Here is a 20,684-nt window from a genome sequence, read left to right as displayed (position 1 = left end):
ATACATATATGCTGCTTAAAACGACCCGTTGCAAATCGCATCCACACGAATGGGATAACTCCTTGTTTTTCTGTACTTATGACAATAACCATAAGGTAGAATATAACAACTTTATTATAAGGCTTATGAACCAACAAAAATCAGGCTTACATAAGTTGTTAAAATAACCAGGTTGAATAATGATTGGTGTACTGTGGAGTTTTATTTATCATGTATCCCTTTTAAATTAAAACACAGATAGCATCTCCTAACTTTTTTTTTATTTTTTATGAAATTGGAGTATAATATATATGAATACATTATATGAAAAAAAATTAATAACACGCATTGACTTAACACGCCTTAAACTTTCAGCTTTTTTCCTAGCCTTAAACATTTTATCTCTAATATCAATAACAAAACAATTGTATAAAGCAATTTGAGCATGTCTCGCTTACTAAATACAGACTTAAAAATTTTTAGCTAGCTTTTTTAGCTTTTTATTTTTGTCGATCTAGTCTTTTTTCTGAAAAAGTTCTGGCAACATTGATGTTTTCCCTCAATTCCATTCGCCTAACAGCAACACGCAGATTTTGACAATCTGAACAAAGGTATGTTGTTGCTGTAGAGATGAACCAATCATATAATTGAACCATGACTCTACGCAAGTACTGTGAAATATTTCTTAAGCGCTGAATGTCATAATAGTTTAATGTTATCAATGCATTAATTATCTATTTAAAAATAAAATATCTTCTATATAAAATGATAATAAATGACATACATATGTATGTATGTAAACAATCAGTAAAGGTAAATAAACAAAAACAAAATATTTTCCTGTCTCTCCTCCAAACCAATTTTGTGTTTACCTAATTACATGCAATCTATAATTTTCATGGTCATAATGTGGTATTAACTCATGGTTCTATTATAAAACTATTTTTTATGCTAACTTTGATTGCCATATCTAGTAAATATTCTATTGTTTTTCGATTTTGCATGTTTGAAGGTGCAGTTAAATTGCATTTTTTTTCGTTTCATTATCATTCATACAAACATCAAATTGGTATTATAAATTTCTAATTTATGCAGCAGCAAACAATAATAAAATCATTTTTTCACGTTATAGCAAAAACAAAGAAAAAGTAGCTAATACAGTAGCAAGCACAGCTGGGTATACAACTAAATTGTGTGATTTTTTTTTTAATATCAATATCCATCTTGTTATGCTACTACAGACTCCGTTACAGCTTAATTATAATGCAATCAACGCTGGATAATGCCTCAAGTTGTTTTTATTGGAGTCTAGATTAGATTGCATTAAGTCTATTCTTTTTAAAAATTGAAAACTTTTACACCTTATCTCATTAAATTGCATTAAACATTGACATACGACGTTAACGATATCATTAAATTACTATGGTAACATTGCATAAGACTTACTTATGTCCATATTACTGTTTTAAATACACAAACAGTAGACGATTGTTCTGTAAAAATATTTGCACAGATAACCAGCAAAGTTTTCTGCTGATTTTAATCGTTTTTATACTACTTTTGAAACCATTAACCTTCCTCTACTCGCGCATTGGTCTCTGAGACCGACGAAACACATTTTCATAATTTCTCTTATGCACGAAAATCTGGAGAAGCCGAGCTCTATGCTAGCTTTCGGATTTGTGGCTTACTTCGTTTTAGTGCGCGCTGTGCGTTCGTGCGAAGCGTGGGTGTTGTAGCATTTGGCGCCAATCGGTCCGTAAGACCGACGCAATTGGCGCGAGTATAGGAAGGTTAAATAGTTTTGAGCAATCTGTAACATGTCTTGGATTATATTTTAGTTCAGCCACTTGAAAAATAAAATTTTCAATGAATAGTTTAAAATTAAAACCATAAAGTTTTACCCGTACCGCGTTTTTAAACTTTTCTGGTCTATATTATAAAATATGAGAGGATAAACCCAATTTTTAACACGCTTTTATTAGCTTGGCCTGTATGTAACGGAATCTTTGAGCTTAATTTTCACCGGTTTCTAGAAGTCTGATTAATTTGAAACTTTGCATACGTATCAAGGACCGATGACAATGCATTAATGTGATGGTGTGGTGACATAAGGTCAACGGCCATAAGGTCAATTGGCCTTATTACCACTTTGAATGGCCATAAGTTTGATTGCAACTTTGCACACATATCAAGGCTCGATGACAATGCATTAATGTGATGGTGTGGTGACATAAGGTCAACGTCCATAAGGTCAATTGGTCTTATTACCACTTTGAATGGCCATAAGTTTGATTGAAACTTTGCACACGTATTAAGGCTTGATGACAATGCATTAATGTTATGGTGTGGTGACATAAGGTCAACGGTTATAAGGTCAATTGGCCTTATTACCACTTTGAATGGCCATAAGTTTGATTGAAACTTTGCACACGTATCAGCGCTCGATGACAATTCATTAATGTGATGGCGTGGTGACATAAGGCCAACGGTCATAAGGTCAGTTGGCCTTATTACCACTTTGAATGTCCATAAGTTTGATTGAAACTTGTACGCACAAGGCTCGATGGCAATGCATTAATGTGATGGTGTGGTGACATAAGGTCAACGGCCATAAGATCAATTGGCCTTATTACCACTTTGTATGGCCATAGGTTTGATTGAAACTTTGCACACGTATCAAGGTTCGATAACAATGCAATAATGTGGTGGTGGGGTGACATAAGGTTACCGGACATAAGGCCAATTGAACTTATGACCACCCCAAATGGTCATAGATTTGAAAGCTTGCACATAATGCGAAAAACGCATTCCTTTATTAATGATAGAAGTGGATGCATGGCACATCTATGAAAGAGCATACTGGGACCCTTTTTAACACGCTTTTATTAGATTGGCTTGTATTTATCTATGTATCTATGTATCCATGTATGTATCTATGTATCCATGTATGTATGTAACGGAATCTGGATTGGAGCCGAGAGCCCCGGTAATGCAGAGCTCCGAACTCCGTTGCACCTATTGAAGCATTTTTAGATAGGTACTTTTAGCTAGTGCAGGCCACCAGACCAAGGCACCATAAAGAAGAATCGTGCGCACAATGGTTGTGTAAATCCAGTAGGTCACCTTAGGAGGGAATCCCCAGGAGGTGCCAATCGCTCTCTTGCAGGTGAACAGCTCTGCTGCTGTCTTCTTGGATCGCTCCACTATATGGTCACTCCATAATAACTTCCTATCCAGAATGACTCCGAAATATTTGACTTGATCGCTAAACGCTAAGAACGTACCCCCAATTCTTGGCTGTGTACGATTTGGTACTTTGTATCTCCTCGTGAAGAGGACAAGCTCGGTTTTATCCTGGTTGACTTCCAAACCTGTGGCTGTAGCCAGTGGGAAATTTTGGATAGTGCTTCTTCCATTAGGTTGCAAAGAGTTTGCGGAAATTTCCCCCGCATGGTGACGCAGATGTCATCTGCATACGCCATCACTTGGTGACCTTCTGCCTCCATGAGGCGTAGTAGTTGGTTGACGGTAACCACCCAAAGTAGCGGAGAGAGAACGCCGCCCTGCGGAGTACCTCTGCCGACCGGTCTGCGGATCGCGCATCCACCTACCTCAGTTTTAATATACCTACGCATAAGCAGATTGTATATAAACTCCACTAGGCACGCGTCAACCCTCAGATCGGCCAGCGCCGAGGTAATGGCCTCAGGGAGAACGTTGTTGAAGGCACCTGCATATAGAAATGCCACCAGTGTGTATTCCTTGAGGTCAAGTGACCTTTTGATAACGCATGCCAGTGAGTGCAATGCCGTGCCAGTTGACCTACCCTTAGTATAGGCATGTTGAGCTTGCGAAAGAAGCGATGGCTCAATCCTCCTCCTGATGTAGTCCTCTAGGAGTCTTTCGAGTGCTTTTAGCAGAAAAGAAAATACGTTTATAGGCATAATCATTTGGTTTAGAGTGGGAGGTTTTCCCTGCCTTGGGGATAAAGACCACGTTGACTTCTCTCCAAGATGCTGGTACGTAATTGAGCCTAAGACAACATATAAACATCCCTTTTATCCAGGGCCTTATAAGTTCGGCAGTATACTGTAGCTGAGCCGGAAAATTCCATCCGGCCCCGGCGATTTATAGGGCTTGAAGGTCTGTAAAGCCCAATCCATCATTTTATCATCTGTGATTTCGCTTATTAGCTGATCATTAGGTGACCCTCCGCTAACAATATTTGAAGACACGCCCGCGCTTCCTGGGAAGTGTGTATCCATAAGCAATTTTATGGTTTCAGCGCTGGATACCGTCCAGTGCCCATCCGGCTTTTGGACGTAATCCTGGAGCAGCTCCAGGATGTCAGCTGGTTCCGTTGGCGTCACTGGAACCCAGGCTCTAGCCCTTGGTCGTGAGGGGATATCACGCGCCTCCACCACCTTGAGGCGCGCGCCCGGATATACCACCCCTACAGCGTGACGGCGGCCCTATAGAGGTTTACTGACCTGGCGTCGTCACATGCAATTAGCTTGACATTGCCCTGGAAGCACCCTGCATCGGTTTAAGATGGCGGTGGACCAGGGTTGTCTTTCTTAACTTTAACGGCCACCGAGGCGAGCGCGGCCTCGATCCACTTCCACTGTTGTTTCGGTATCCTGCCATCTTCGCTGCTCTCGTCTATAATGCCAATGATCTGCCGACCCTTGGCAATTTCGGTGAAAGACCGCGTCCAACCTCCCTGCGTCTTGGCCCTATTCGGTGCCTTGGGGTTCGATTCATCCATGGACCGCTGGCTTTTCGAGGTTTCATCACTCTCGACTAAAACTTTTAAAATTACTAGAACTAAAAAATTAAAAATAAATAATAGTTTAAAAAAACTAAAAAAAAAATGCTTTTATAGCTAACCGAACTAAAAAATTGAAAATAATTTTCAATTAAAAAGATTTTATATAACAGTAGTAGAAGGTCAAACAATCATTTATAGTTAATCACCTCAAAATAAAATTATAATAAAATTTAAGTTATTAATAGAATAATTTAATTCACAGTAAAAAGCGTGGGGTGCTTGATATTGAATGCTACAATCATTCTATTGGCAACTATCTGAGAGGAATGATATGAAATGTAGTCAAATGCACCCCACGCTTTTTAATCTGAATTAAATTATTCTATTAATAACTTAAATTTTATTATAATTTTATTTTGAGGTGATTAACTATAAATGATTGTTTGACCTTCTACTATTGTTATATAAATCTTTTTAATTGAAAATTATTTTAAATTGTTTAGTTCGGTTAGCTATAAAAGCGTGTTTTTTTTAGTTTATTTAAACTATTATTTATTAATATACTATGTGTGTTTTAATTTTAGTCCAGAAGTTTGCAAAATGGAAATTTTTTTGACTAAAATTTAAACCAAAATATTTCAATTCAAAACCAGTCATATGAACTCGTTTCGTTTTAAATTTTGCAAGGTTTGCATTTAAAACCAAAAAAAGTTTGGTCATACATGTAGACCAAAAAGGTTAAGATTTATACCAAAATTTTGTAACCGTGGCGCGTCGTAAGGCCACAAAGTATGAATTCTGGTAGGAGGGGTGTCGATTGTTTTCTCTCGTTGTCTCGGCATTAAATTTGTTTCTCAGTCGAGATATTGTTACTAAGATAGCATGAAAAGCTTCTCAGTGAAAACTCATATGTCCCGCGAGTTTGTAGGAAAAATTCAAAAAGGAGCACGACGCAAATTGCTCGGCCTAAAATCTCTTCGGAGGTTATTCGCGCCTTGCATTTATTTTTTTTAATTGGCGCTTTACCGCCTAAGCGATTTTGGCTGTTTCGTAACAAGTGACGTCAGCTATCCCAGTTTTCGATAACTGACGCCAATCGGAAGCAACAAGGAAAATAAAATCTTCCTCTACCTGCCTCTCCCAACTCAGTGGAGGTCTCTGCCTTCCTCTGCTTCCAAACTGCGGTGTCGACTGAAATATTTTCTTGGCTGTAGCGTCTTCGTCCATTCGCAAAATATTACTTAGCTAGCCAAACCTTTTTATTCGAATTTTATTCGATGCACTATCTTCATATCTGCGTAAAGCTCATACCGCTTATCATTACACCCACTTCAATGCTCGCCGTATCCATCATGGACAGGACCATACATCTTCCGAACAACTTTACCCTCAAACACTCTATGAGCCCTCTCATCCGTCCATGACTCCATACATCAGGGCAGGTATGATGAGGGACTTGTGTAGCGTGGTTTTTGTTCGTCGAGTCCAAAAGAGTACTTGTTGGCAATAGTTATTTTTCTAAGCTGACATTGTTTTCGCTTTTAGCGCTGGTTTCTAGATAGACGAAGGCCTGCAAAGTCTCGAGGTTATATCCGTCAATAGTGACGTGGCTGAAAAGGCGCGAATGCGCCGATTTTCTCTTGGATGATAGCAAGTTTTTCGTTATGTTTTTTGCCTCTTCATATAAACCAGAGAAGTCAAAACCTTTTTGTTTGCTTACGCCAATAATATAAATATCACCCGCATACGTCAGTAATTTTATGATCTTATTACAGATTTTGCCATCACGGTTTAGTTCTGCTGCTAGAATTATCTAACAAAGCTGATGGTATTGCTCAACGTCATTTGGCAGATCCTTATTAACTTTGCAGAGAACTTAAATTCATACAAAGCAGCATGCAAGCAACTTCTTTTCGCGCTGTCAAAAGCTGATTTGAAGACGAAAAAAAATGGAGGGTGTCGAATCCTTTAACGTGAATCTCTTGCAGGATCTGCCGCACTGGTAAGGTCCAATCAGGTCGTTGACACACTATGCTGAGTAGAATCTTATATGCGATATTAAGCCGGCTGATTCCACGGTAGTCGGCGAGTATATGGCTATTTCTTTACTATCATAGTTAGCAACTTGCAAGGACTTGAAAACTTCTGTGATCTGCCAAATCCTTTGCCTTATTTTTCTTCTCTCGAAAGGCGTCTCTCATCCCTTTTTGCTATCCATGTGTGTTGCTGCGTATACTGCCTGTACGTAATTTGTTACAATGAGCTACAGTCTAACATCATTGCTCTGAAAGCAACGGATAAAATCTAAGCCAATGAGATAAGATGGAGTTCAGTATATATACTTTACGGTCATCATGCCTAAAAGACAGATGAATTTTGCATTGGACAAGCTGATCACTGAAAGCCACAGTATGTTAGAGTACAGAACAGTGGTGCCTTGTACCTTGTGCCTTCAGGGAATATAAACGCCCTTTGACAATTCTTCTCAAACTACTGTGTATCACTGGAGTGTAGTGAGCTCTAGCCTCTTATCAAAGTATAGTTATATGTGTTTATTTGTACAACTCTGTAAAGAAACGAAAACACGAGAACACCCAGGAAAAACCCCCAAATCCCACAACCTCAATTAAAAATCCAGTCTTCTGCCTCTGCTCATTCCAAACTGAACTGGATTGCCAGCTCTCTTTTATTTATCATTATTTTCTTGCTACTCGCAGGTTGCCACATGTTGAAATACTTAGCAATATGCGTTACTTTACACAAGGAATGCGTCATTTGAACTTTGAAGAAATAATAGCGTGCAGACGCACCGTTGGCAAGTCCTAGGGATGTAGCCTGCAAATTTCGCTCACCTCTCGAGTAACTTTAGTTACCATGCAAAACTCATTTATCAAACTTCAAAGCTTGGCAGGGCCGCACGTGCTCAATGAAGCTGTTGCCTGAACATCTCGCCTAATTTTAGTTACAGTGCAGACGCCACTCACAAAACTCCAAAGTTTAGCCTGCGCTCCCGTGTCCAACGATAGCAGTGGGGGTGCTACCCAAGCTCACGCGCTGCGCCTGGTAGTACAGCAGGGTTACAGAGGAAAGGTAACTAACTCAATATAGAAAAACTGAGAGAATAACTCCGACTCAAGCAGTTTCCCATGAATGATATTAACAAGATTATAAGTTTTTGTTAAAGAACGAGAGCGCATTTCGCGCATTAGGACTTTAAAATATCTATGCGTTAAAGTTTCGACAAAACATATGAAGATAGTAAAAGAATTCAAAGGGGCATATTCATAGTCAGTATTTAATAAGTACCTCAAGTTAGTTGCAACTTTTTTGGCAGAAAGTCCATAGGAAGTTATGTCAAAAAGTTGTAACTAACTTCAGGTATATTCTTGTTTTTGAATATGGACGTACCAAATAGATAATCCTATCTTGCAACTGCAGTTGGAACCGCCAATACACTCAGCATCTTGCCGAACTATAAGGTGTCCAATAAGGACAGACTGATTTGCGGTACAGGAAATCCATATGCTGTTAAACTGGAATTGTTATCTATGGGCTGAACTTAAAAAATCGATACCATTAGGATGCTATTCCACTATCTTTTACGCAGGCATATCTAGAACATGATTCTACACCATTACTCTACTACTCAGACTGTTTCAGGGACCATAAAAGTACAAAATAAGGGTAATCATGAGCAACTGAGAAACAGGGAATGAGTTTATGCAGCACTGGATTGGCTGCTAATTGCAAATACAGCCCAAATTGTTTATATCTCCATCAAAAAATATGCCTCAAAAACTCATTGATTTTAATAGAGAGTATCCAGGAAATCTCATTGGGCATTGTAGTATACGATATCACCTAAGTAGCACTGCACGATGAAACCCCGGTTTACTTTCTTAGCGAATGCGTTGCTCTGGCACAACAGATACCACTTAACCCATTTAAGCAAGGAGGTATCTAAATACCACTGGACGTGGATACTATTGGATAGTATTACGCTGAATGATCAATCTCAGTAGGACCTAACATAAGCTGACAGTACATCAAGGCTTAACAAGAATAGATGTAGAAGAATGTCTATCATGTCATGCGGCTTTTTGCCTTTAACCTGAAGTAATATGTAAATTTTATTTAAGAAAAAAATATGCAGTGTTAATTAAATTTAACAAATTGGGAATTCTAAATGCTAACAAATATTTTCGAAATAATTTCAAACACAACAAAAGAAAAACAACTCGCATATAAACTAAATCAAAAAAAAAAAAAAAAACTCCATAAAATAAAACAATTTGTAACGCCATTGACCAATCGGTCGTCTAATTATTTAGTTGAACTACCAAATTTTATGTGACAGTGAATTTTGATGTGTCGTAACATCAAACCATTATCAGTCAATAACAAGTACATCTCGTGCAATCAGTGCAAATGCCGATATGGATTTAGAATCTAAACAAATAACTCAAGGTAAATTTGTGCCATAATTGTAGTATGCATAGGCATTTTCCACTTATTTACATATATATGTACGTAGGTATGTAAGTAACTGCCGATTTGTGCAAAGTTATAGGCAAATGATCCAATAAAGAATGAAATCTGAAGTACCTATTACAACTTGATATATGCTCAAACAAACTTTCAAACATATGTACATACATACATACCTACATCAGTGGTGTGCAAATAATGTTGTCTTATACAAGCATGAATAGATTTCGCTTGCGTTCTCAACACCACATTACTGCTATTACTAGCACATTTGGTATACAATTAATTTTCGTAGCGCATGCGCGTCGACCGTTTCAATGTTACTTGACCGTGATAGGGGCGCACGAATATCGTAACACTGTAAGGGGTTTGCCCGCCACTGACATACATGCAGTTGTTGTGGAATAAAAACAAGTTTATGGACAATGTCAAACATGCAGGTTATTAACTTTTAGTTTAAATAAATACTATGATATGTTACGCCTTCGAAACTAACTAAAGAATTACAACAATGAAAAAAGTAAGGAAGGCTCAGTTCGGGTGGAAACGAACATTACATACTCAGCTGAGATCTTTTGAGACAAAATAAGGTAAAATCACCATGTAGGAAAATTAACCTTGGGTAACCCTGGCATGTGTTTGTATGACATGGGTATCAAATGAAAGGTGTTAATGAGTATTTTAAAAGAGAGTGGGCCTTCGTTCGAGATATCGCAATAAGGGTGGACCAGGGGTTACTCTAGAATGTGTTTGTACGATATGGGTATCAGATTAAAAGTATTAATGAGGGTTTTAAGAGGGAGTGGCCCTTACTTGTATATGTTAAGGCGTTTTCAAGATATCGACCTAAATATGGACCAGCGTGACCCAGAACATCATCTCTTGGGTACCGCTAATTTATTTACATATGTTATACCACGAGCAGTATTCCTTCCATGATTCCAAAGACTTTTGATTTCGCCCTGCAGAACTTTTTCATTTTTTTCTACTTAATATGGTGGGTGTCACACCCGTTTTACAAAGTTTTTTCCAAAGATATATTTTGCATCAAAAAACCAATCCAATCAACATATTTCATCCCTTTTTTCGTATTTGGTATAGAATTATGGCATTTTTTTAATTTTTCGAAATTTTCGATATCGAAAAAGTGGTCGGATTTCGCCCATTTTTAATACCCAGATAAAGTGAGGGAGGGTGGGGCCGTGTGTAGAAGTCCACGAAAGTGGGGAAAGCTTCTGACCGCCATTCACCTGGGAATGGCCAGAGCGATTCTTTTGCATGCGGTTCAAGCAGCTCACTACTGCCGGTCGCTTGCGGCCAAGTATCCTCTGGGTAGCCGCTAAACACCCGTTTAGCGGTGAGCTAATGTGAGAAGGCGACAACCTGGCTAGGCCACTCTGACATAATCGGTTTAAGGGCTAGCCGGGGGAGATTTCATCGGCAGCGTCTGTACACCTCTAGGTGCGGCTGCAAGCGGGCGTCTGTCTTGGAGCAAGCGGCTCGCTATATAAACGTGCCAAGTAATATTTTCACCCCCGCTGAGCGGGTTGTGCGCTGGGCTTGGGACCCGCCACGTAAAACCATACTCCAATGAAATATAACAACAAGCCTCGGATAAATACACTCTCTATTGATGACGACCATGGCAAACGTTTGAAGGACAATGAATTGAGGGCATGCACCTGGAACGTCCGCTCCCTGAATGGGATTGGTGCAGATGCCCGGCTGGTTGATGTCCTCGTCAAAGCAAAATCTGACATCACCGCCATCCAAGAAATGCGTTGGACGAAGCGAGGAAGAAAGAAGATCAAAAATTGTGACATATATTGGAGTGGCCATGCGAATAAGCGCAGTTTCGGCGTCGGGTTCGTGGTGGGAGAGAGACTTTGTCGCCAAGTGCTGGCGTTCACGCCTGTGGACGAGCGTCTCGCCGCTATTCGAATAAAAGCAAAATTTTTTAATATATCATTCATCTGCGCCCATGCGCCGACAGAGGAGAAAGACGATGAGGTAAAAGACACTTTTTATGAACAATTAGAACGCACATACGAGCGCTGCCCCCGTCATGATATAAAAGTCGTTCTTGGCGACTTTAACGCCAGGGTGGGCAAAGAAGGTGTTTTTGGCCCTACAGTCGGAAAGTTCAGCCTACACAATGAAACTTCTCCTAACGGACTGAGGCTGATTGACTTTGCCGGTGCTCGAAACATGGTCATATCAAGCACAAGGTTCATGCATAAAAAGATACATCAAGCTACATGGCTGTCTCCTGATCGAAATACTCGCAATCAGATCGATCACGTTGTGATAGACGGACGGCATGCCTCCAGTGTTTTAGATGTGCGAACGATCCGAGGACCTAACATCGATTCGGACCATTATCTCGTTGCAGCCAAAATACGCACCCGCCTCAACGCGGCTAAAAACAAGGAACAAAAAACACAAGGAAAGCTAGACGTCGAAAAGCTTCAATCACAACAGACTGCCAATGATTTCGCAACTCGACTCTCACACCTGCTCTCTGAGGGCACAACTCATCCTGAAGGAATACAGGAGCAGTGGGAGCATATCTCCAAAGCACTTCATACTGCCGCCGAGGAAAAAATTGGTTACCGGCGGCCACGAAAAAACAACTGGTATGATGAAGAATGCCGCGTTGCAACCGAAAGAAAAGAAGCTGCCTACAGGGCTACGTTAAAAGCGAGCGCGACAAGAGGAGTGTGTGAACGCTATCGTGAGTTGAAAATGGAAGCGAGACGCCTTTTCAGGAAGAAAAAAGCAGAAGCAGAAAGGCGTGAGTGCGAGGAGCTTGAGCTGCTAGCCACCAGGAATAACGCCCGAAAATTCTACCAAAAAATACGGCGACAGACGGAAGGTTTTAAGACCGGGGCAAACTCCTGTAGGAATGAAAACGGCGACCTTGTAACTGATGTCCAGAGAGTGCTTAGATTATGGAGGGAACACTTCTCTGCTCTCCTAAATGGAGGCAGCAATTCACCGCGCAGAGATGAAGAACCCGATCCCGCAATCGATGATGATGGAATATATGTCCCCCCGCCCGATTATGACGAAGTTAGAATAGCAATAACCAGATTGAAAAACAACAAGGCCGTGGGCGCTGATGGATTGCCTGCGGAGCTATTCAAGTTCGGCGGCGAGGAGTTGGTAAGGCGCATGCAGCAGCTTCTTAGCAAAATATGGGCGGACGAAAGCATGCCCGACGGTTGGAATCTAAGTGTTCTTTGCCCAGTCCACAAGAAGGGGGATACTGCAAAATGCACCAACTATCGTGGAATCAGCCTTCTTAATATCGCATATAAGGTCCTTTCAAGTGTATTGTGCGAAAGATTGAAGCCCACCGTGAACCGGCTGATTGGACCTTATCAGTGCGGCTTCAGACCTGGTAAATCTACCATCGATCAGATTTTCACAATGCGCCAAATCTTGGAAAAAACCCGTGAAAAGAGAATCGACACACATCACCTCTTCGTCGACTTTAAAGCCGCCTTCGACAGCACGAAAAGGAGCTGCCTATATGCCGCTATGTCTGAATTTGGTTTCCCCGCAAAACTTATACGGCTGTGCAAAACGACGTTGAGCAACACCATCAGCTCAGTCAGAATTGGGAAGGACCTCTCCGAGCCGTTCGAAACTAAACGAGGTTTCAGACAGGGTGACCCCCTATCGTGCGATTTCTTTAATTTGATGCTGGAGAAAATTATACTAGCTGCAGAACTTAACCGCACTGGAACAATATACTATAAAAGCGTGCAATTACTGGCATATGCTGATGACATTGATATCATCGGCCTAAACACCCGCGCTGTTAGTTCTGCTTACTCCAAGCTGGAAAAAGAAGCGGTAAAGATGGGTTTGATGGTGAATGAGGACAAAACGAAGTACCTGCTGTCATCGAGCAAAGAGTCAGCGCATATGCGCCTTGGCAACCACGCTACTGTTGGCAGCCATAATTTCGAAATAGTAAAAGACTTCGTTTATTTGGGAACCAGCATCAACATTAGCAACAACATCAGCACTGAAATCCAGCGAAGAATCAATCTTGCCAATAAATGCTACTTTGGACTAGGTAGGCAATTGAAAAGTAAAGTCCTCTCTCGGCGAACGAAAATCATACTCTACAAGTCACTTATCGTACCCGTCCTGCTATATGGGGCAGAAGCATGGACCATGACAACAGCAGATGAAGCGGCTTTGGGAGTGTTCGAGAGAAAAGTTCTTCGAAAGATTTATGGACCTCTACGCGTTGGCGATGGCGAGTACCGAAGAAGATTTAATGATGAGCTGTACGAGCTATACGCAGACATCAACATAGTCCAGCGAATTAAAACGCAGCGGCTGCGCTGGCTAGGCCATGTTATGCGAATGAAAGATGATGCTCCGGCCAAGAAAGTGTTTCTATCGGAACCCGCCTATGGAAGCAGAGGTAGAGGGCGGCCCCCACTCCGTTGGAAGGACCAGGTGGAAAACGATTTAAACTCCCTTGGTGTGACCAATTGGCGCCGGTTGGCGGAGCGAAGGAGCGACTGGCGCGCCTTGTTGGACGGCCATAACCGTTTAGACGGTTAAGCGCCAATTAAGTAAGTAAGTAAGTAAAGTGAGTTCAGATAAGTACGTGAACTAAGTTTAGTAAATATATATCGATCTTTCCTCAAGTTATCGTGTTAGCAGCCGAGCGGAAGGACAGACGGTCGACTGTGTATAAAAACTGGGCGTGGCTTCAACCGATTTCGCCCATTTTCACAGAAAACAGTTACCGCCATAGAAGCTATGCCCTTCCCAAATTTCACAAGGATTGGTACATTTTTGTTCGACCTGTGGCATTAAAAGTATTCTAGACAAATTAAATGAAAAAGGGCAGAGCCACGCCCATTTTGAAATTTTCTTTTATTTTGGTATTTTGTTGCACCATATCATTACTGGAGTTGAATGTTGACATAATTTACTTATATACTGCAAAGATATAAAATTTTTTTTAAAGTGGGCGTATTCGTCATCCGATTTTGCTGATTTTTATTCAGCACATACATACATATATAGTAATAGGAGTAACATTCTTGCGAAATTTCATTATGATATCTTCAACGACTACCAAATTACAACTTGAAAAACTTTTAAATTACGTTCTTTTAAAAGTGGGTGGTGTCACGCCCATTGTCCAAACTTTTACTAATTTTATATTCTGCGTCATAAGATCAACCCACCTACCAAGTTTCATCGCTTTATCCGTCTATGGTAATGAGTTATCGCACTTTTTTCGGTTTTTCGAAATTTTCGATATCGAAAAAGTGGGCGTGGTTATAGTCCGATTTCGTTCGTTTTACTCAAGTTACTCAAGTTATCGTGTTTACGGACGGACGGACGGACATGGCTAAATGAATTTCTTTTTTCGCCCAGACCATTTTGATAAATAGAAGTCTATATCTATCTATCCGAAACTGATCTAGATATGTAGATATCAGGATCACAGCGTTGTTGTTGCTTTTGCATGTTAAATTTCTATCCGTATCTGGATCACGCTTCATTGGACCGCAACCATTACTGCATAGATGCACGGGTGTTTTTTGTTTTTAATCCGTGGTTAACCGTGTTAAAATAAGCTAGTAAAGCATACGTGCTTTTTTTAATACCCAAAAGCCGGATTCTTCCAGCTGAGATATCCCCTATAGAAGATCTCGTTGAAAACCATCATTTGAAGTAGTCAATTTGCGACGAATTATGTTTAAGATGGCAACTCATTCAAACTCACAAGGGCCTAAAGAGATATACTAAATAGCTGGGGGTTTTCCGAAATTTCTGCAGTCTAACGGAATAAAATTGTCCATTTGATATATGTTTGTGCTACCAGACCTGACACGCGTTGCTCTGCCCTAACTTCGCTCTATATGCATGACTTTTAAGAGAAGAGATGACGGAAAAACGATAGCTGACACCAATTGGCCGAACTGCAAAAATCGATACCAATGGGATGCCACCTCAGCTTTTTTAAGCAGAAATCCATGAGATATAAGCTAGCGGTAAAGAAAGTCTACGAAGATGCTTATCCTCGAGGATTATACTCAATTAATGTAGGTTAGGTTAGGTGGAAGCTCACTTGGACTACGTGAAGGTCCGTTGTGATACCACATACACTTCAATAACGGTGACGTAGCTATAGCTACTAAGAGAACCGTTGCATACAGTTCCGAATGATATCGATCTCAACTTTGGATAAATCCTGCGGAGATCCAAGTGAGCCGCAACCGAAATTCTTTCACCTAGATCTGGCAAAAGCTGGGCAATCAAGCATAAAGTGATTCGATGATTTGACCTCATCATCCTCCATACAGCTACAGCAGGATGGAATTTCCAGTATATTGAGACCTACCGCATGGATTCCCGTGGAGCAGTGCCCTGTCGCTGTTATTTTGGCAGATCTCCACTTCCGGTCAGAAAGCTCTTACTACCCTACAAGAGATGCTGTCCGCCCAACGTTTGCTGAGCTGACTCGAGACCCATCTATGGAGGAGCAAACCACAGATAGCCAGCGGAATCCCGAAATCCCTACAGCCATCTTCATCTGGTTCAGTTGTACCGATGCGGGCTAAGAGATCCGCTTGACAGTTTCCCGTGATATCACTATGACCTAGATAATCTTAATTATAAAATAGTTCGATGCAATCACAAGCGAAGTCAGGCACTCCCAAACCACCCTCGATCGCACTGTAGTTGAACTCAAGGCCTTGATAGCCGTTTGGCTCTCAGAGTAGATGTTAAATTCCCTAACCGTAGTAGCACTGGATATCATTTCATCCACCGCATCCTTAATCGCAGCAACTTCTGCTTAGAAGACGCTGCAGTGATAAGCCAACTTAAACTTGCGGCTTACATTTAGTTCTTGATATAAGACCCCCCACAAACCTTTCCGTCCAACTTCGACCCATCCCTGAACAAGTTAACCGGTCTCCTGCCCCAGATGAGTAGTCTTCCCTAATTGAATATAATATAGGCTAACAGTTGCTTCATCATTATTATAACATTTAAAGTCGTTTTAGTTAAGCCTATTAAAATATTGCTCATAAGTACATACTTTTAAGTGAACTTGAATTCAATGATTGCTGAGAACAGGGTCCGTTTGGTTTTATCCAGTCCCTTTTTCTCGCCGTAAAATTTATAACCAAATTCGTTAAGTATAATTGTATGACTTTCGAATTTCTTACGAAAAGTCTGTGCGCCGGATTCGGATATTTTGGTCTAGCCTGCGAGACCGACGAAACTCCGAATTGAATTAAGTTTTCCGATTTCTCTTGCCTCGATGTACTCAAGAACTAGCGAGCAGAAATCCTTGGCCTTAGTTTAAAATAAAATTTTTTTTATGCATTGTGTGAAAAACTATCATAAAACAGGGTGCCCGTATATTTCATTAAACTTTTTCATTAATTATTACTATTTGATCATATTTTTATATAAAAAAAATTCTTCATTAAAATTTCAGACCCCCCAAAAATTAACAGTGCCTACAAATCTCCAATATTGGTATCCCATATTATTTCATTCATACATACAGGATCTTAACTAAATTGTTGCAGTTTAACACATTTTGCCTATTGGCGCTGACGATCAAATTTATTTATTTTTTCTAAAAGATGATTAATATTGAAATTGAAGTTTTATAGTGTTGAAATTCCTTTGAAAGCGATAACTAATCAATTTTATTCTTTTGTAAATAAAACAATGGTATTTTAATAATAAATTGCAAATATTCTATATTTTTTCCCATAGCATATAATTAATTTGACAGTTTGATTGAGTGCATTAGCAATAAAACACAAAAGAAAATAATGTGTTAAATAAGTTACGCTAGTTTTAGGCCAAGCTTCTAGTGACACGGAGGTAAGACGAATGTGCCACGTGACTGTTTTATGAATTGAAAGCACTTTTTTTTTACTTACGGCTTTTTAGAAAGTACGCATGCCAAATTTTTCACACCCAAAACTGATACCGCCATTACGATACTTTACATTTACCATATCGATACTTTTGACATCCGATAACGATACGTCTGACAAAGTTGAGTGTTTCTTGTAAATCCGGCCTTATTTAAAAATGCATTATTGATCCGCATACTTGTCTTGTCAATTTAGTATCGATGCTTTGCGTATCGAGTATTTCCAAATTGATACTATCGAGAGCCTCATATTTGTGGAGCGATGCTTGATATGAGTACATTATGGATACTTTGCATTCAATATCGTGTCCATAACCGTGTCCTATTGAGCAGTGGTACCAATGCTGTTTTGTTATAATTTTCAAGTTCAAACGATGCTAAAATCTCTTATATGGCAAACATAAAAAAAACATTGTTAATAATATTGTAACGAATTCTGGGAAATTCGTGATAATTATACACCTTCTGCTAACGTTCGAATCTCTGAACTGTCGAATAAATAACTCCAATATTCAGTATTGAAACATTTTTTTTTTTATTTAGAGTTTGGGAGTAAGTACTTCACAACTATACTTCACTACTAGCGTTTTTAAGATCAAACTGATTAGTTTTTCCCCAGCTTGCGCTGCTTTTATACTCTCTGTTACCTCGTTCGCATATTTATCCTTAGGTCTAGACGTTTCACGCACATGCCTTGTAGAACAGTTGTATCTCATGCTTGGTTATTCTATATACATGTATATCTGTAGTTTATGCTTTTCTTCTAACCATATGCGTGTGTATGTGTGAGTAAAAACGTCTGCTCTTAGCTCCCGGACACATAATCTCTCTGCTTCAAGCTGCTGGTTATGTGTATGGAATATTCTTCGTTGCCTTGTATATAAGTCATCAGTGCGACTGCTTGCTTTAATGTGTACATGTACATAAGTGTGGCTGCTCGCTATTTTTCTTGTGATTATTTACTAACAGCACAGCGATGCTAATGTTCGCCACAATATGGAGAAATATATAGTGAGGAAAGAGAAAATGTAGGTTCGCATTTGATGAGAACATTGAATGTAATTTTTTAAATTTGGTTATAACATTTAAAAATTCCCTCTGCTTCAGAACAATAAAAATGTATTCATGCGTTGACAATACTTTTTTCGCTGAAATATGTGATTGCATGTATTCGAGATGCACTACCTCATCAAATCTAGGCCTCTTGAAAATATTTTAGTTTATTAATTTTACCTCAATTTAGAGCTTGTAATGAACTATGTGCAGTTAATTACTATAAATAAATTATGCCGGCTTGTTAAATTTTAATACCTTTTTTTTTAACCACAGGCGCGAACCACTTGAATCAACAGGACGCAAATTTCCGCACGACTTCATTTGGGGCGTTGGTACATCTGCATATCAAATTGAAGGTGCTTGGAATGCATCCGGCAAAGGTGAATCGATATGGGACCATTTAACGCACAATTATCCCGAAAAAATTGATGATCAGTCAAATGGTGATGTTTCTTCAGACAGTTATCATCAGGTAAATGTGAACACTTTTTGCGCGACATATCCCAAGTTGTAAATCTAGGCGAGATCACAAAAACTGCGTACTTATAATTCCGAATAAACTTTCAAAATTTGGATTTAGGGTCCAAAGAAACATGTTATGGCATATACTTTATTTTTTCTTATTATGCGATACGCACATTTATGGCAGCAAAAACAGGAAATTACTGTTCTACACATTTAAGACTATTAGTTTTATGAGGTGTTGACGTTCATTAAGTTTGCAATCAATTTTAGCTGAATGAGACCAATTGATTGAACGATTTGTTTGAGAAAAAGGTAACTTCTCTAAAAAAAGAAAAGAAAATAAATTTTTTTTATAAAATTAAAAAAATCCCGTTCACCAATTTCCCCAAACATAATTTAACAAAAACAAAAAAAAAAAATATGTTATGCCAGTCGTAAATATCATATACCACTCTTCGTAGCCGACGTCGGAATTGAATAAAATATTTGTCTTTTCCGGGAAAAGCAAGATCGAAAGAATCAAGAAAAAGTTGTTCTAAGCAGAGTCGCGGTTCGACAGTAGTTTGGCAAAAAATTAAGTTTTTTTCTACCATGAAAAGCTTTTCAGCGAATCAGGATCAGAATAAAACTTGTAGGTCCCGTCCCACCAATTTGTAGAAAAATTTAAATGCTGCATGACCCAAATGGCGGAGAATCTTGGCATAAATCTCCTTGGAGGAACATCGCGCCCTGTATTTATTTATTTTAATTATATGTGACTTTACATTTAAATACCTCATAAATTGACGCTGGTGTGATATTTTTCAGAAAAAATGAGATGAACTTGAAATTCGAGTTGGAGTTCGCATAAAATGGGTTGGATTAGGTGGAGTTCAATACATCTATATCTCAGCATTTCATCTAAGCTTTTCGGAATGGGAAGAATACTTAAAACTATATTTGTATATTTGATTGAAAACATGCGTTTTCTTTATATGCTTTAAATATATTCACATTTCTTCATATATATGTATATACAGTTAACTGGGGTACCTTTGACTTTGGGCCGAATCAAGATGGAGATTTATTGCTAAGACTTAGGGAATCTATGCGAGATTTTCCCGTTCTATACAGGTGTGTTGCCAAAGAAGAATCCAGCTCTGTTACGGCTCTTATCGCTCGAGCCTTGCTAAATGCTCAAAAAACATGCATGATACTCACATCGGATAAGGCAACTTAGCGATAATCAAGGCTAGATTAACAAAAATAAAAAGCTAACAAGTAAGGAAGGCTAAGTTCGGGTGTAACCGAACATTACATACTCATCTGAGAGCTATGGAGACAAAATAAGGGAAAATCACCATGTAGGAAAATGAACCTAGGGTAACCCTGGAATGTGTTTGTATGACATGTGTATCAAATGGAAGGTATTAAAGAGTATTTTAAGAGGGTGTAGGCCATAGTTCTATGGGTGGACGCCATTTAGGGATATCGCCATAAAGGTGGACCAGGGCTGACTCTAGAATTTGTCTGTACGAAAAGCGCGTGGCCTTAGTTGTATAGGTGGACACCTTTTTGAGATATCGCCATAAAGGTGGACCAGGGGTGACTCTAGAATTTGTTTGTACGATATGGGTATCAAATAAAAGGTGTTAATGAGTACTTTGAAAGGGAGTGGTGGTAGTTGTATATGTGAAGGAGTTTTCGAGATATTGACCAAAATGTGGACCAGGGTGACCCAGAACATCATCTGTCGGGTACCGCTAATTTATTTACATATGTAATACCACGAGCAGTATTCCTTCCATGATTCCAAGGACTTTTGATTTCGCCTTGCAGAACTTTTTCATTTTCTTCTACTTAATATGGTAGCTGTCACACCCATTTTGCAAAGTTTTTTCTAAAGTTATATTTTGCGTCAATAAACCAATCCAATCACCATATTTCATCCCTTTTTTCGTATTTGGTATAGAATTATGGCATTTTTTTTTAATTTTT

The 20,684-nt window shown here is 39.3% G+C and overlaps 1 protein-coding gene across 1 annotated transcript in view; it reads left to right on the top strand.

The window, feature by feature from the left end:
* The window catches only part of LOC137253276 (myrosinase 1), a 47,941-nt gene that overhangs the window by 10,702 nt on the left and 16,555 nt on the right, over window positions 1-20,684 (top strand). Inside the window, exon 2 of the mRNA XM_067789910.1 lies at window positions 18,516-18,714. Coding sequence (XP_067646011.1) covers window positions 18,516-18,714 — 199 coding nt within the window. The remainder of the gene's footprint in view (window positions 1-18,515; window positions 18,715-20,684) is intronic.

This window comes from Eurosta solidaginis, chromosome 5 (assembly GCF_040869045.1).
Source record: "Eurosta solidaginis isolate ZX-2024a chromosome 5, ASM4086904v1, whole genome shotgun sequence".
Classification (NCBI taxonomy): domain Eukaryota; kingdom Metazoa; phylum Arthropoda; class Insecta; order Diptera; family Tephritidae; genus Eurosta; species Eurosta solidaginis.
Note: the sequence above shows the minus strand (reverse complement) of the source record. Positions and strands in the feature narration are given on the sequence as shown.